General features: G+C 33.2%; 1 protein-coding gene across 10 annotated transcripts in view; it reads left to right on the top strand.

The window, feature by feature from the left end:
• Positions 1 to 18,123, top strand: part of LOC143225504 (tyrosine-protein phosphatase 10D-like) — a 165,025-nt gene that overhangs the window by 14,822 nt on the left and 132,080 nt on the right. For all 10 annotated transcript variants that reach the window (XR_013013888.1, XR_013013887.1, XM_076455067.1 and 7 more), the window contains exon 3: positions 219 to 601. Coding sequence is in view for 2 of the 10 variants with exons in the window: in XM_076455067.1 (XP_076311182.1) it covers positions 524 to 601 (78 nt within the window). In the remaining 8 variants the exon portion in view is untranslated. The remainder of the gene's footprint in view (positions 1 to 218; positions 602 to 18,123) is intronic.

Here is an 18,123-nt window from a genome sequence, read left to right as displayed (position 1 = left end):
AATTGTTTGTTTATTATTTTTACTTGAACTTATTTCATTACCATTTCCAAGAATCGTCAGACCACTAAGATAACGTAACATGCAAGTTACATCCGGGGATGTAACTGTCTTGATGAAGATGGTTTTTCTCACAGTATAAGCTTTAATGGATACTTTTTCTTGTGTTTTTAAAAACAATTATCTTTTGTCAGTTTAACTCTTTTTATAATTTTCCCCAGATAATTCTGACCTTTTTTAAATGGTGAAGCCATAATCTTGAGAAGAACAACAAGAACTCGTTCATTGTTATACTGCTGTTCAATACCAAGATTTCTTGTGCCAGATCAAGGCCAGACAAACACATAAGATACATGTGCCATATTATGTCATTGAAGCGTTACTCTGCACAAGTTCATTAGTGTGGTCTTCTTGGAACTTTTCGGGACGAACTTCGTTAGAGAAATCTAGACTGAAAAACAAACAATAACCTACAAATGTTTCAGAATACTTCATAACATCACAAGGTGTTTAAAAATCAAAAACCATGCAAGGAGCTAGTTATAAACACAACGTGGTTTCTAAAGTGACATTCACGTTACTGTGCGGAATGGTACTTGTAAAGGTAAGAAATAAGTTTTATTTTAACACTTTAAAGAATATTTATTTAAAATTATATCGTTACTTCGTGAGCAATTAAAAACTTTTGATTATTTTAATTTATATTTAAAGACAAATCTTTTTGTTATTTCTTAAATGTTAATCTGTATAAAAACATCAGCCACAAAAATTATTTAGAAGCTCTTGTTTTGAATTAATCACAAAGCTACACAATGGGCTATTTTAGTGTTGTAAGTCCGCAGACATACCGCTCAGCCACTGGAGGGGGGGAGGCACAACATATGATTGTAGTCAATAAGAAGAAACAAGTGCAACAATTCTTGAGATAAGAATTATATTTTGTTTGTTTGTTTGTTTTGAATTTTGCACAAAGCTACTAAAGGGTTATCTGTGCAAGCCGTCCCTAATTTAACGGTGTAAGACTAAAGGGAAGGCAGCTAATCATCACCACACACCGCCAACTCTTGGGCTACTCTTTTACCAACGAATAGTGGGATTGACCGTCACATTATAACGCCCCCACGGCTGAAAGGGCGAGCATGTTTGATGCGACCGGAATTCGAACCCGCAAACCTCGGATTACGAGTTGAACGCCTTAACACACTTGGCCATGCCGGGCCTTATTAAAATGCATTAAATTGTTTTCTTTTGTTTAAATTTCACGCAAAGCTACTCGAGGGCTATCTGCGCTAGCCGTCCCTAATTTAGCAGTGTAAGACTAGAGGGAAGGCAATCAGTCATTACCACCCACCGTCAACTCTTCGGCTACATTTTTACTAACGAATAGTGGGATTGACCGTCACATTATAACGCCTCCACGGCTGAAAGGGCGAGCATGTTTGATGCGACCAGAATTCGAACCCGCGAACCTCGGATTACGAGTCGAACGCTTAACACACTTGGCCATGCCGGGCCCCAAAAATTATATATAAGTGAATATAAAAAGAAGCACATGTGAAATAGTGGAGAAAAAATACGATCTAATACCATCTGATGTTTTTATTTTGTTTCATATCCCAAACTGATTTTTTGTTTAATTTTAATGGTGTTATTTATGTTACTATTTTATGTTATTTTGGTGTGTGCTTCCAGGGTTTAAGCCGATTTGCAACATTAATATATATTTAATGCTACTTTTATGAAAGTGCGTTTATTCTGCGGTATATTACAAATTGCAAGCTAGTGAAGTTAATAACATTACACCAATCATATCTGTCTTTCGTGGATTGTAAAATTAGAGTCAGAAAAGCACAGGGAAAACTTACACAAGTAAAAGTCTCTTTAATGAGTGTTCAACCAGAAAAGTTGGGAGATTGAGAACTATAATGGAATGAAACATCTGACGGAAATATTAGTGAATATATTTCGTTCTTGGTCGATGGGACCTGGACCTTTCCAAGTCACTGAGAGAACTCAATAATAGAACTGAATCTACGATAAACGAGTAGTAAAATCCAATTGCTTGGTTTGCTTTTAGAAGAAATATTCACTATTACATCTAACATGGAGTTTATGAATGTTTGAAGTGTTTCTAGAGCAATTAACAATAAATAACATGATCAAAACTTGAAATTCCTTGTTCATTAGAGTCTCGAATCAAATCAACTTACAATAGTACAAGTGTGAACCTTAATTACTATTCAGGAAGACTCATATTTGGCTAAATGTATTACAGCTAGAGAACACGCCTACATATTACGGAGATATGGAGAAAAAAATGAAGTTTCTTAGCCTTACGAAATAAAGACACAATAAAGTATCCGCCTGACATGATATGAAATTATGCCATCTTTTGATAGATTTGTAAAATTAGTGTTTACAACTGTTACATTATCAATATTATTTGCAGCCTTATGTGCATCGTTTGCTGGAAAGTTGTCCCTTTTTTTCTTAACAATGATTTTTTTTAAAACTGTATAGAAGCTCCTGTCTTCAAGTCTAAAAGAATATTCGACATTTATAATAATTCGAATAGCGTGAATGTCTTTTGTTGGCGAAGTGTGATTATAGTTAATAGTATTGAGCGGCATATTGTATTTTTATACACTGCATTATTTATTCGTCAACTTGGGTTTCTTGGGAGGAGAAGAGTGAATAATGGTATTTAAACCACATTCTATTCGCCAAATCCATTGCTTACGACGCGTTTCCGTTTCACTTGGTATTATAATTCATCAGGCAGCTAAAATACAACGAACACAGTACTGGTTGGAAGGCTATTTATAAAAGCTGTTTGTTACACTATTATACTTTCCTCTTGTCGGATGAAAAAAACCTAAGGGACCAAACAAAAGAATGTGATGTTTATAAGTACAATAAGGCTAATGTTTTTGCCTTACGACAAATATAATTTGTTAATATCTAATGTTTATTTCAATTATATATTTTCACAGTATCAGTAATGAATAAAAATCTTAATTTTCTGTTAATTTATATTTTAGTCATTAATAGAGAAAGATGTGCTTGAAAGTTGTCACACGAACTATACGGATAAGGTAATAGATATTTACAGTGCTAAGAGATGTATCACATGCTGATTTAGTTTATGATACTATTTTTAACATATCTCTTACTTTCATCACAGGACCCTAACATTTATTAAGTGTTCCACCAAACTATTACCTCTGAGTTTTAAATTCAACAGGCCATATATAACTCAGGGTTTGACAGGGTAGCCTCTGAGTCACGTGATAGTACAGTAAACGTGTGTATGTTTTCTTACAGCAAAGCCACACCGGGCTATCTTCTCTGTCTATTGAGGGAAATCAAGACCCTGATTTTTCCGTTGTTAATCCGTAGACAGCAAGGAACAATACAGAAAGAAATTTCAGTTAATGTAGTATTTTTCTTGCTCTACTATTTATTTTATTAGCTTATGTTATAGGATTCTTCATTTTCGTCAGTGTTGTTATGGAAACAAGATTCGTCAGTAAGGTTTGTTTGTTTGTTTTGGAATTTCGCACAAAGCTACTCGAGGGCTATCTGTGCTAGCCGTCCCTAATTTAGCAGTGTAAGACTAGAGGGAAGGCAGCTAGTCATCAACACCCACCGCCAACTCTTGGGCTACTCTTTTACCAACGAATAGCGGGATTGACCGTAACATTATAACGCCCCCACGGCTGAAAGGGCGAACATGTTTGGCGCGACCGGGATGCGAACCTGGAACCCTCAGATTACGAGTCGCACGCCTTAACACGTTTGGCCATGCCGGGCCTTCGTCAGTAAGGAAGTACTTCGATGACTTACTTGGTGACAGTTTCTGTAAATCGTGTCAAATGCGCAGTGTTTCAGACGAATGTCCTTTTAATATGCTAGCTCAGCAGGCTTCGATGAATTATCTTATGTAAATTATGGTGTAGCTAAAGGTTAAGTGATGATATCAGAAACATATTCTAAATGGCTATATCAAGAACTTCACGAGTGAACCCTTTGGTTTAGAATCTTACTCACAAATTGTCCTACCTAAATGTTACTATATTAACAAACACATAGGTGTAAAATAAATACTAGAATCTTACAAAATAATGCATTAAATAATTGTCTAAATGAAGATGTCGATCAGTATTGATGAACAGTGTCCGGCTCTTGCCATACGGAAGTCTCTCATATCAAGAGCCATTTTGGAGGCATTTAATTCTTGTTGTAGTCTAATTTGGAACTATTTGAGTTCTACTTGAATAACTATACTCAAATAAAAATATTAAAACATATATATATAGTTAAAATTAGCACAAGTTTAAAATAACTGCACAACAAATAAAGTACTACTAAAGGACTATCTTTGAAACGACTCTATATGCTTAGGTATTCTTGCGTCACCATTTTCATGTAGCCTTTTTCAGCTGGTTCTTGTTTTTAACAAATTTTCTAGCATGCAATTATTTTAATTTTGTACCCATTTTAATTGCTTGTGTACATGTATTGCATAAATGTCGTTTTAATTTAAATTAAAACATACCTATAAATGATATATTGTAACAAACACTCACACATATATATTATATATTTAAATTTCAAAATCCACCATAGCACATCAATTGTAGTTAACTAATACTAGTTTTTGATTAATTTTTCTATTCTTGAAAATTTATGACCCGTTCTTCGAAAAGCTATTCAGTTACTGTTAAAATGTGTAGTACAGATGATAAAAGCTAAATCTTGCTATTCTCTGTTTTGCATAATTCGAACTAAGAATTCATTCGTTCAAATGCAGCTAGAGTTAAAAATATTCACAATGTGAAATATTTTCGCTAAGTGGCTTGTTAAAAAGAAATGTTGATACAAAATGGTGTCATGACAAATGACATCAAAAGGTAAAAAGAGGTGCTAGTGTAAAGAAATATAGTAAATAAATAAAAAAAATTCGTGTGTTTCTGAAAATTTTAAAACTCCGTGTTTTGAAAGCACGGAAATTAACATCATTAACAAGATAATTAAGATTGTGTTCCTGTGTATTATATCACTGAACACAGCAGTGCTTAGTATGTATGGATGGGCCGAGAAAGAAATAGCTGCCACTTTTAATCTGTCACTCTATTATGCTTATAAATAGTTGCTAAAGTTTAGTTTTAGCCTTATTTGAGCAACTAATTGGAATTATCGAGTGTTTCACCGTTTGTGATACTCCTAACATAATTAAAATGTGTTGATAAAGAGGAAAAGTGGGAACTAGGTGAAGAGCCAAAATCTTTCTTTATTTACGCTAACCAAAAAATATGGGAAGTTTTCCGGATGATTTGTAGTGAGACAGAAAAGCATTTATAGAGTACTTGGGAACAGGTTATGCTAAGCACAGTACACTTAGTACAAACTAAAAAATAACACCTTAATGCTTGTATAAACTTTGTTATCATTACCTCTTGTTGTTAGATTTTTACAGAAATCTTTTGTTCCTTTAAAAACTCAAGTGCAGGGTGAAATAGGAATTATCAGCAGTAGTAGATGAGCATTACGTGGCTGTAACGTATAGAATATTTAATACTTTGTACACTATACAATTGGTGTCTTTAGGGAGCCAATTCCTGTATCGTATATGAAGTGAAGAAGTAAAAAAAAATCAATACACATAATAAAAAAATTTATTAAACACAGTGGTAGAATACACTAACTTTCAGTCATGAGAAAAAGTCCAAAAAGAAGTAATAAAAAATTTGAAAGTATAAAATGATGTAGGGATGGCAGTGCCAAAAATAATGTAAACATGATATATTTTTCTTATGTTCTTTCCTTATTGTATTAAGTCCAAAGAAGTCAAGATTATGACTAGTGATGATTAATAACCTTTTGTAGACAACTGTATTGAATAATATCAATAATACCAAGTGCAGTGAAGAACCTGACAAAACTTATATGATACTAGCAATATGTATTACGATTGAATTATAAAAATAAAGCAAATGTTTACTATTTCAACCTATTTCAATTAAACTGTTTAAAAAATGGGAAACAAGTAATAAATTAATTTAGTAAAAAATAATTATGATATAGGAATGGCAAAAGTACAGAAGCGAAAAAGGTATGAATACACAAAACTATAAAAACATCATTATATAAGTGGTCAAATCTTTCCAAGAATAACTTTTATCAACAACTAAATGTTGAATTTTTGTCAGTTTCATGAAGTCACGTTTAAATACAAGCATTTAAACTAAATAGTGCTATAAAGTCTTACAATAGCTAACTCCTATAAGTTTTAAAATTTATTCAGGATATAGAATTGATTTAATGAATTCGTGTATAATGATATAAGATGAATTTACTGGTGATTAGCTAAGTTCGTAACGAAAACTACAAATTAAACGGTACAGTATCCGTTCATCGCAAGTAGGTTAGGTGGTTACTATACTTGACACGTACATACATACACATGCTTTTTATCTCACTTAACTTGGAACAAGTTCAGGAATGGAAGGATGTGAGACGTGTTTATTTCTGTTGATATAGTTGCCGGGAAACGAGGTAATTTTCGGTTTTATCATAACACTCGACGACGTGTTCCTTCAGTCTTGTCTCAACATGATAATATTTCTATAGTAAAAAGATCTTACTTTTGGCAGTCCTTTAATGGTATTGAGGCAGTTTAAGATCTTGTTCGTAATTGTCCCTAGTGTCACTGCTATTTCAATCTCATTTATAGCTACATTTTTTTTTTCAGCACCATTCTTTGCTTGTTTGCCAACTTTGACTTTCATTTTTCTTAAAGCTTAAAGTAGGTGTATCATCCTAGAGTTTAAGTTCAGTTCTGAAAGATTCGTTTACTGTTCACCTTCTCCGAAATTTCTGTTGCTTTATAAGTGTTTGTTTTAAATTTTAATGTTTTCCAACATCACCATCAACAGATTGAATGAGCTAAGATTTAAAAATACAACAAAATGATGCTCAGTTTCTTAGCACTGAGCAAATACTATATACTATATATACACACACACATCTTGCTATAGTAGAAGTAGCTTATACGTCAGTATCTATGTATGTTACCAAGACTCCTTCATGATTTATTGAATAGCACCACAAACAAAGTTCCATAAAAATGTCACACTCTACTTATTCAAGATTTAGACAATTAGAAAAATAACATTATGTGGAACACTGTCTTTTTATAATATAACACAATTTTAAATAAAAGTACTCTCCTTACAACAAGGACACGACTTTCACTTGGAGGGCTTGATTATATCTATTTCGATGTAATGTTTCCAGTAGTGAAAAACTGGAATTCTTAAAAAAATTAAATTTTCAATAAATGGTACTACTTGATATCAGTAACATTTATGAGAATTTTGAGCTCTGTACATTGAATCCCATGTACTCATTGAATGAAATATTACTTTTTTTCTGTGTCCACTCTGTATATTAAATATATATATATATACACATATTTCTATAAGGTCATTTTCACATTATGGAACGCATGTAAATTAGCTACCGTTTCTTTGCGAATGTAGGGACTGTTGACGGATATACGTTGCACATAATAAACAAAAATGTGAGCTTACAAAGGTTCACGAATTCCAAATCGTTTTATTGAGAAATATAACTCAAGAGACTGAAGTGACAAACACTTCATTTGGTCAGAAATTTGTCAGCTCTAATGACGTATCTTCATTTGATCTTATTAAACATGCACTTAAAAGTCAGAGATTTTCCCACTGTGGAAAGTAGAGTAAAAGGAATATAACACATTGATTTGTTTGTTCTCTGAAGAAACGCCCCCCGCTAGTACAGCGGTATGTCTACGGATTTAAAACGCTAAAATCAGAGATTTGATTCCCCTCGGTGGGCTCAGCAGATAGCCCGATGTGGCTTTGCTATAAGAAAACACATAAACACTGAAGAAATGTATTATGATCGAAACATCGTTCCAGAAGCAGTGGAAGCATGTATATTATAATATTCGAATAAAATACGGTCTTCAAGGTTTTTCAAACTTGAACATTTAAATGACATTTTATATTATTTTTATTTCAGGCAACTCCTACACCCAAAAACAAACAAAAATTAGTAATTCACTCTCCCTATGAAACACGTCTGCAGAGGTTGAAAACGTAGGTTTATAGCTAGGATATTGAACTCGTTGACCAAGAGTGTTACTGAGAATAAACGAGAACAATAAAATCTGTGTACTAAGAACTATTTTATAATAACTTTAAATAGTTTCACTGGTGAATAAGAATCTTTAGTTACTCACAAAGAGTGAAAAATAAATGTTATTTTTAAGATGTTCTTCACTTTTATAATTGAAATTAGAAATTTAAAAAACAACAAATGTTTAAAGCGTAGACATACTGATCTTAATCTACTAGTGTAAAATTTGAACTCATTGTGCTGACTGGCAGGTTCAGCAAAGCTCTGTTTTAACGATAGTTCTGCTTACATTACTGTCATTTTGTAGTGTTTTAAATCATCACTTATTCACTAAATGACCAGTACTTTAATTTGTGAAAACACAGAGGTCGATTAAGTTATACTGAAACAATCTTGGAGCCATATAAGGTCATTATTGTCCATGTCGCCTCATTCACTAATGCTTTCACCGACAATTTCACATTTTTGACAACAGACATGTAACTTAGTTTCCATTTAAAAAGGTTCAGCAGTAGGTCTAGCATGTCCAAACATGTCACTCCTCCCTGCTAGCGTTACATAATACCTCTAGAATAGGAAGACAACAGTTTTCTAACGATAATTTCTACAGTTCGTTTGCATAGAAATTCATGGATTCTGCCTGCAGCTTAATCTGTATGTTTTGTGTGAAACAACACGAATGACCGATTTATCCTCCAACAGCTTCAAGTATTTGATAGTTGAATAGACAAGTCGTAGAAGTAACTTGTGTCGCTCTGCTTTTCCAAATAGAATTCTTCTTGCTTACGTTGCGTATTACTGCTTGGGACATGTGGATTGCTTTTGTTAATGATTTTCATGTTCGTCGATTATAACCTTTTACTAGAAACCGCTTCTTACTATGGCTAGGATACAGTTTGTTACAAGTTTACATTTGGGTAATCCTGGTTGCATAATGTGATCCATATTCCTTTTGTTTTCTTGTGCCATTAAATACAGGATATATCACCGTTTTGTGGATTCTAAATATCCGATTTTAACTGTTATGATCTGAGTTATAAATATTTTGCACAGGTTATTATACACTCTTTCCAAACCAATTCTCGATAACATCGCACTACTTATGAAACTCTAAACAATGATAAAATAAAACTGGTACATTTCGTTCCACTGCGACTTTATATTAGTTATGCTTGTTAGATGATTTGCTTATCTGCATATTTAAATCGTTTAAATGTAAAGTACTTCTGTAGATTTTCTTCTTAACACTGGAAGATAAATCAGTGAAAGGGTTTGAATTTCAGCGCTACCAATTTTGTATTTTAAAACAATCAAGAACATAATAAAATTATTTAGAAATTATTAAATAAAAAGTACTTAATAAATCGGAGAAAGGCACTTTTCTGTGTAACAAAGCAGCTTACTGCGTTTATAAGAACGCTAATTTTCAATACAATACTTTTTAGACTCGCTGATTTAAAATATTCAAATATTAACTGATTACTAAGTATTAAACACCAATTTAATACTATGAAGTTTTGTATAGCACAAGAATATTTTTCCTCCTATTTTTTCCTTTACAATAAGATGGGTTACTGAAAATTTTGACTGATCGATTTAAAACATATGTGAATAATATTTCAAATATATATATAATATATATATTTACGTAATTAAGATATTAAAGAAATAATAACTGTTTCAGGAAACGCGTCGATTGATTAGCCCGAGTTAGTATAATTTTGATCAATTTGATTTAATTTTCAAATGTAGATTTAACAAGTTTTATTCATATTTGTATGAAAAAACTGAGGCTTAGGTAAAAATACAAAATTGATTTAAAAATATAATCTAGATAACAAAGGTTCTCCCAGTTCGTTTATAAAATGAAAAAAACAAAATGCATACATCAGTGTCTTCATTAATTACTTGCAGACATATACGAATGAAGGTATCTGGATAATTCGTCAAAGACAATTCGTTGCATTCGAAATTCGTCGAATTGTCTCAAAATTCGGATGAACAATCATAAGATTAAAGAATGATAAGAAATCAATAAAAATAGTTAGGAACCTGGACTGAATAATAGTCTAATTAGTTTTACATGATAAGTTAGGAAGAACTGCACTATGCTCTTGCAATAGAAAAATTTTTCGAACATTTTATGCACTTATTTTATAATTTCTTTTTACTAATATTAAAACATATTTTAAGTCTTGAAACACCCGCACCGTATCCTGAACTTTTATAGGAATGGAGTATATTTTCGATATTACACTTTTATGTCATCAGCAAATGTTGAAAAAGAATCAGTGCTATCTATACTTAGGACAAACGATAGTGGATCATAAATGCATCTTTTAACCTTAATGAAACTTTTTCAGTCAGAAAACCATTTTAACTATTCTCTGATTACAGCGTAAAGAGTTAATTTTATACATTTCAGGAAATTTTCAATGTTTTTCATAAAATCTTACTCACTGGTTTTACATTAAACAAAATTAAACGAAGTAATAACGCTTGAAAGCTTCGAAGCAGTAAATTATGTTGATTAACTTCCATTTAGAAAAACTATTATTCACTGTTTCAAAACTCTTCTATTACCAAGTGTCAAACTGGTCAATCTGTATTTTCTAGAATCCTCACCAGGGCCGTTCTTAGAAACAGAAACCATACTTCCTCATTTGTCCACATAGAAACAGGTTTATGTGGCTGGAAAGTATTTTTATTGGATAAAAATATACATTTATTGGCAATAACTACGTAGTTTTTTTTAATCCAACCTTGTTTGGCTGATGAAATCTTACTCTTAACCGTTTCAGTAGTTGTTTTATGTCAAGTTCAGAAGTGAATTAACGGATATTTCTTGAACTGGTGCACTTAATGACACATATGTTTTTTTGTGCAAATCATCGATTTGTTTGTTTGTTTGGAATTAAAAACAAAGCTACATAATGCACTATCCGGACTCTGTTCACCATGGCTCTTAAAATCCAGTTTCTAGCAGTGTGAGTCCTCAGACATACCGGTGTGCCACTGTAGGGTGCTCCTAACGACCAACTTAAACTTCACTGATGCCAAATGTACTTCTAAGAAAATATGGGAATTGTCTAGGACGTTAAACGTTCCTGAAACAACTATGGCATTTTCATGTCTTTTTTTTTTTTTTATCTATACATTGCGCTAATATACGTCGATAGTGACATGCTAAATGCATTCTACTATACTTTGTTAACCTGGAGATGACGTAAGGAGGTCAAAACGCTGTTCACTGCTACATTTTGGAAAAAAAGTGATAATTCCCACACCAGCCGCCCTGAGATACACTTTTTGCGTTCAAGTGGGTTTCTCGTCATCACGAATTCTACTATTCTGTTAAATCTGTTCAAAATTCCATGGCATGTTCTCTAACAATGTCGTTCAAGTACGGGCAACATAATATATTACAGTAATTACGTTTTAAGCAGATTTATCGAAACAGTCGAACACATTTAAAATTTCAGTGTCAGTCTCTCATAATAATCACTTTTGAACGTACACTTTTACAATAATCTCCGACATATCTACTGCATATATATTACTTCCATATGATCTGGCACCCGTGTCAGATAATTCGTTTCGTAATTATATTATATTAATGAAAAATGTTTAGTTTCTTTCAACAGAAAATTTTCTTTCTTTTTTACGCTACGCTCTTTTAAAAATCATTCATTTGCATTTAATGTGTTTGAGTGTGGGTCAGCAGTTGGAGTGGTCGTAGAAACGCCGTCCTTACTTCATGAGTGTCATCATTGTTGGTTGTTATTAAGTACAAAGTTACACAAAGGGCTATCTATGAGTTGCTCACCACAGGTATCGAATCCAGGTTTCCAACAGCATACGAGGGCTGTTCAAAAAATACGCGGACTGACGTCATAAAACAAAATGTACTTTATTTAGAAGTTACAGGTCTGGGACTCCTTCAAAGTACTCTTCTCCCCAACGCAAACACTTATCCCAACAGTGTTTCCACTTGTTGAAACAGTCCTGGTACGCTTCTTTTGTAATGTCCTCCAGCTCCTTCGTCGCATTTGCCTTAATCTCGGGAATCGTCTCAAATCTTCTTCCTTTCAAGGGTCTTTTGAGTTTGGAGAAAAGGAAAAAATCGCAAGGAGCAAGGTCAGGTGAGTAGGGGGGTGGGAAACAACAGTGATCGAGTGTTTGGCCAAAAACTCACGAGTTCTGAGGGCTGAATTTCGCAGCAACGCGGTGCATCTTCAATTCTGCGGTCAAAATCTCGTAACAAGATCCAACTGATATCCCACACTCTTCAGCAAGCTCCCTGACAGTCAGACGTCGATTTGCTCGCACCAGGGTGTTGATTTTGTCGACGTGTGGGTCGTCAGTTGACGTGGAAGGACGTCCAGGACGCTCATCATCTTCAATGGACTGTCGACCATCCTTAAAACGTTCATGCCACTTGAAACATGCCGTACGCTTCATAGCAACATCACCGTAAGCCGTGTTAAGCATAGCAAAAGTTTCAGTCGCAGATTTTCCAAGTTTAACACAAAATTTCACAGCAAGTCGTTGCTCCTTCAGGTCATTCATTCTGAAATCCGCCAAACGAAAAAATCACACTTCACTTAAAACCGCGTAGCTAATACACAAATGAAGATATCTGCAATCGGGAACTGGCGTCGTAATCAGCTGATCTGTGCGAACCTAGCGACACCAAGCGGATTTCCTGGAACCAACTGGAGCCGCGCAATTCAAACAGTCCGCGTATTTTTTGAACAGCCCTCGTAAGTCCGCAGACATACCACTGTACCACTGGGGAGCAATGTGCGCATTAGAAAATTAAAGGTCGAATTCCATTATTGGACCAAGCAAGAAAAGCCAAGAGTGCTTTTGACCATCTTTCGGCTATCCAGTCTATTAGGTATAAATCAGCGACAGCTAAGCGTAAATATCCCTTGTGTATTTTTATATGAAATTTTGAAACAAAAAAGCAAATTTAATATAGGAATATTGGAATGACTGACATATGGAATTAAAAGTGAAACAGCATGTGTTTATCAACATACTTGTAAAATGAATAATTTCTATCTTCAAATTTGAAATGAAATAAAATATAAACTTATTATTTTTAATGTCACTTCATAAAACTATTTCAATTTTTAACACATATGAAAGAAGTTTGAATAATCCGACAGTCTCAAAAGTTTGATTAAGAATCTTTCGTATTGTTGAAAATGGTTTATATACAAATCATTATTCAAATAAACTATTTACTTCAGACGTTTAAGATCCATGGCGGGATTAGAGCATAAGAAATTAATTCGGACATAAGTATATCCTGGGATTCAATAGTAATTGAATAGTAAAGTATGCAAATCACGAAAACACATATTTAAGGTGTTGAAAACAGAGAGGATAGCGAATGCAACAACAACAAAAAGAAAAGTTAACAATAATTCAAGTTTTTGGCATGAGTATAAAACAATGTCTTAATGCAGATTTCGTGAAATGTGGAAGGATTAGAAGTTAAAAGAAAAACAGAGAAGTGAGAGGCTAAACACAGCAGTCTAGCAGTAAACTGATAGAAACAAAACCAATAAAATTTAATGAATAGTTTCCGCTTACTTTATTGTTTCGAAATGTGTACCTAATTCTTTATCAGATTTAGTTATTCAAATAAGTTTGTTTGATTTATAGATATTTGAGAATGAAAAAATAACATATCATGTTTTTATAATAGTTTGTTCTGAGAAAAAGATGTTGTCGTTTTGAAGTCAAGTACAAAGCTGCACCATCTGTGCTCTGCCAGCCACTGGTATCGAAACACGGTTTCTAACATTGTAAGTTAGTAGTCATATCGCTGTGCCACTGGGAGTATGAGTAAGAGTAAAATAGACATTTTAACTTCTCTGTTATATCGTTTTACTGCAAGATTTCAACAGGAGCTAGCCTACAAATATTTGTTCTTAATTTCGTCTCTTTTTCTTACTCGTATGAGTAGCTTATACGATGGTACATACTATTTATGTCCAAGAGTAGATATGTGGTAATTCTGATCTGAAACAGTAAACCAACAATGAAATTAACTGTTGAAGCCCAGCTTCTAACATCAAACTTGAAGGTTTACAGACTTAAAACTTTATCAGCTTCTATTACCATAAAACTCTCGTGTTTCCGACAATTTAGATAGATAAAGATGGAGGCTCTTGTTTTTTCCAGATTTGGAACATCCTTGGTTGTAAACGCTCTTGTTTTATGAGCCAAAACAAATTGAACCTCCACCCGGATATGGAATTCTATGACAAACTAGATATGCCTTGAGGAAACTTGCAAACGTTTTAGTTATATCTCAACACTTAAAAGCCTTTCTAGTAAAAAAGGTAATTTGTCTACTATATATTTGGGGAGATAAGTAGGGAACTGAAACAAAGGTTATCCATCATTTAGTAAGTGCTGTGAGGGCACAGTTCTAAACTGGATAGGTTGACTTCAGAAAAGCGCCATAAATCGCTACTGAATCACTTTCGCTATCTCCTGGTTTAGGGCATATGAAGTCGTTGCTGTTCTTTAAAAAAAAAATTAAAAAGAAAGAAAGAAATATACACTGCGTGACAAAAGTGCTTAATAAAGTTTTTGAGAACATAAGATTTAGAATGGCAAGAATATAAATGGGTCAACTCTGCAGTTTAGCTATTTATGTAATTGTATAAAGCCCATAAGAAAGTCTCTAATTAAGTTAAATATGGTTTTCGTCTTTAACAAAGAAGTTATTGCTGTGATGTCACAAGATTTGTTTGCAAAAAGAATTTTTTTTTACGATAGTGACCGTATAGTAATAATAGAATGCTCAGGGCAGAAAAAATAATATTGTGTGAAATAGACAATGTGGTTTGTATTTTACAAGTATTTAATTTGCATTATTCAGCCTATAATAAAACATGCGGAATTTAAAATAATGTATAGTTATGGCTAGTGTTCTCCTCCAATCCTTTCTTTGATAAGAAATTGTAATCGCCATCTGTTAGTATTTAGAGAAAGCCTTTATAAGTGAGGCTCAAGACGTATAGTAAATAAAGAAAGTTATGAACTGACGTTTTGAAGAAATGTACAGCGGTTATAACCCAAAAAGAAAAAGAGAAACAGGAAGGAAAGCAAAATAATATTAAACATTAGTAGTTATTTCGCTACGACATACTGAATGAACATCCAAACTTCAGCAACAACTTTACCTACTTTTCATTATATTTTAGATGAACGTTTTTGCATGTGTAAATACCGATTATTTTGTTCTGTTACTCAGTTTGTGATCACATTATATTTTAGTAACTTTTAGTTTTCATGCACTTTATTTATTCAGTCTTTGATGATCATCTGCACCTTTACATATTATTTATCCTCCTCGTGTTTACGAGGCAAAACAAGCTCTATCGAAGCCAAAAAAGAGAAAGAACAAGCTCGTATCGAAAAGGAAAAGAAATTAGGCTGAACAAAATGGAAATTATACTCAAGTCGATTAAGATAAAATGACAACTTTGAACTCAATCGATATATTAAAGTACCATCATTTGATGAAAATGAAATTGATAAATATTTTCAACATTTTGACAAGGTTACCCAAACCAAGTAATGACCCACTGAAAAATGGTCATTATTATTACAGAATATTTAAACTGGTAAAGTAGAAGAAGCTCATGTCATTCTCTCTTTGAAAAATTACACCAATTATGACAAGGTTAAAGCAGCTATTCTCAAAGCATAAGAGTTAGTACCAGAGACTTATTACCGAGAGTTTCGGGGATATCACAAGCAAGATAATTATTTTACATGGAATCTGCTTACGATGAAAAGACTTAGTTGATCGATGGTGTAATTCAGTGCATATTGGCAACAGTTTCAACAAACTAAGACACTCATATTTAATTTCGCTGATTCCAAATCTTATTATAGACAGGATAAAACTTCATCAAAATCGTCAAGGCCTGTCTACTATTTGTGTAAAAAACCTGGTCAAAGGAAGCAATACCCAATGCCTTCGTTTTCACATATGGAAGTAGTTTTACCAGATCACCCGACGTTGTTGATTTGACCACTGTTTAAAGGTTTACGTAATTAGGGAGGAACTTAGATCTTTTACGTTTGTTGGTTCTGTTTTTGATAAATGACACTGCTAATTCCATACCCATATATATCCTACGTAACAATGGGACGATTCAGTCATTGTTCATGGAAGGTCTATTGTCCTTATATTCGAGTTCTGCCACTGGTGAGTCTTTTATTGCACAGGGTATTGAGGGTAGCAATATTAATGTTCCTCTTCATAACATTTAATCAGTATAAGACCTAGTTTCAGTACTAGTTGTGGTTGGAGTAAGACCTACTCTGCCAATTAAGGATGTATCATTATTGTTGGGAAAGGATTTGACTGAGAGAAAGGTCGTTGAAGAACTAAAAATGGTTAATGAGCCGATCACTGTTTCATCTAAAAATGATGTTATTGTTGAGGATAATCCGGATCTGTTCCCTCGCGTGTTGTGACTCGAGCTCAGGCTAAGAAATTATACCCATAACAAATGATAGACGCATGCTAACAGAACGGCATTATAAATTTGTTTCATGTTTGGTTCCCATAGGTATCTTGTGATTAATTGTCCTACTAAATATTCTTTAATGAGTGAAAATGTTGGACATGAGGAATCTGGTTCATCTAGTGAAGCTTAGTTTGCAAGAAGTAAACTGATCACCGAACAAGAAATGTATCTGCAGCTCTCGTCACTATTTTAAATATGCACTCCCAAAATATGAAGTGAAGAAAGTTCCAATGCTTTTTTATCAAAAATGGTGTGCTTATAAGAAAATGGAGAAACCAGATGTGCCACTTTCAGAGAATTTAATTGTAATTTATCAAATAGCTATTTCCAAAGCATATTATTCTCAAATATTGAAAGTTGCCCAAAAACTCCCTGTGGGAGGTAATTTAGGTGCCAACAAGACATGTGATAAAATTATGAGACATTTCTTTTGGTCAAAAATTATGCAAGATGTTTTTCAATTTTGTAAAATTTATCATACGCGTCAATTCGTTCGAAAACTTAACCAGAAAATTCCTTCTTCTATGAAATCTATCCCAGCTTTCGAAGAACCCCTCAATAGTTGATTGTATTGAGTCTTTACCAAAAATATAGCATTTGTGATGTAACAGTCTCAAGTGCTATGTAATTTTATGATCATAAGGTTATTTGTATTGGTTGTGATATATACTGTCATAATTATTAAAGTTGTGTAATTCTTTGATAATGTATTATATTTAATGTATTGTTATCAATATGTGTATCTGTATGTATATATATATAATATCTTAGTGACAATATATTATTGTCTAAAGGCAATTTTTAATTCTCTAGAAAGAGGGGTGTAACCGATTTACTATTAGATATTTATTTTAATATCGATATTTGTATTAGTAAAATAGGTATTTAGAAATGCATGTAACTCATAGTGTTAAATATCTGTTGTAAAATTTCCACATATTTTCTAAATTTGTAGAAGATTCTCGAGTATACAAATCAACAATGTACGTTGCAACAAAAATTTTTAAAATCTCGCCTTAGCTTTGTTACATTTAGTATACTATAAACTTTGGCAGTTATAACTGTGGCAAACGCTTACTAATAAGAAAACTACAGATATTTGATCAGGAATGTTTATAAATTTGGAACATTTCAAACCGTTTAATTTTAGTGAATTAACTACTTACATTAGTGACCCCCGCTCGTACAGCGGTATGTCTCCGGATTTACAATGCTAAAATCAGCGGTTCGATTCCCCTCGCTGGGCTGAGCAGATAGCCCTTTGTGGCTTTGCTATCCGAAAAAACACACACACACACACCTACATTAGTATTTCTACGAAAACATTGCATAATATCAGAGGAAAATCTCAAGTGTGAAGAAGCTAGTCGAATGA

Source organism: Tachypleus tridentatus, chromosome 9 (assembly GCF_004210375.1).
Source record: "Tachypleus tridentatus isolate NWPU-2018 chromosome 9, ASM421037v1, whole genome shotgun sequence".
Taxonomy (NCBI): domain Eukaryota; kingdom Metazoa; phylum Arthropoda; class Merostomata; order Xiphosura; family Limulidae; genus Tachypleus; species Tachypleus tridentatus.
Note: the sequence above shows the minus strand (reverse complement) of the source record. Positions and strands in the feature narration are given on the sequence as shown.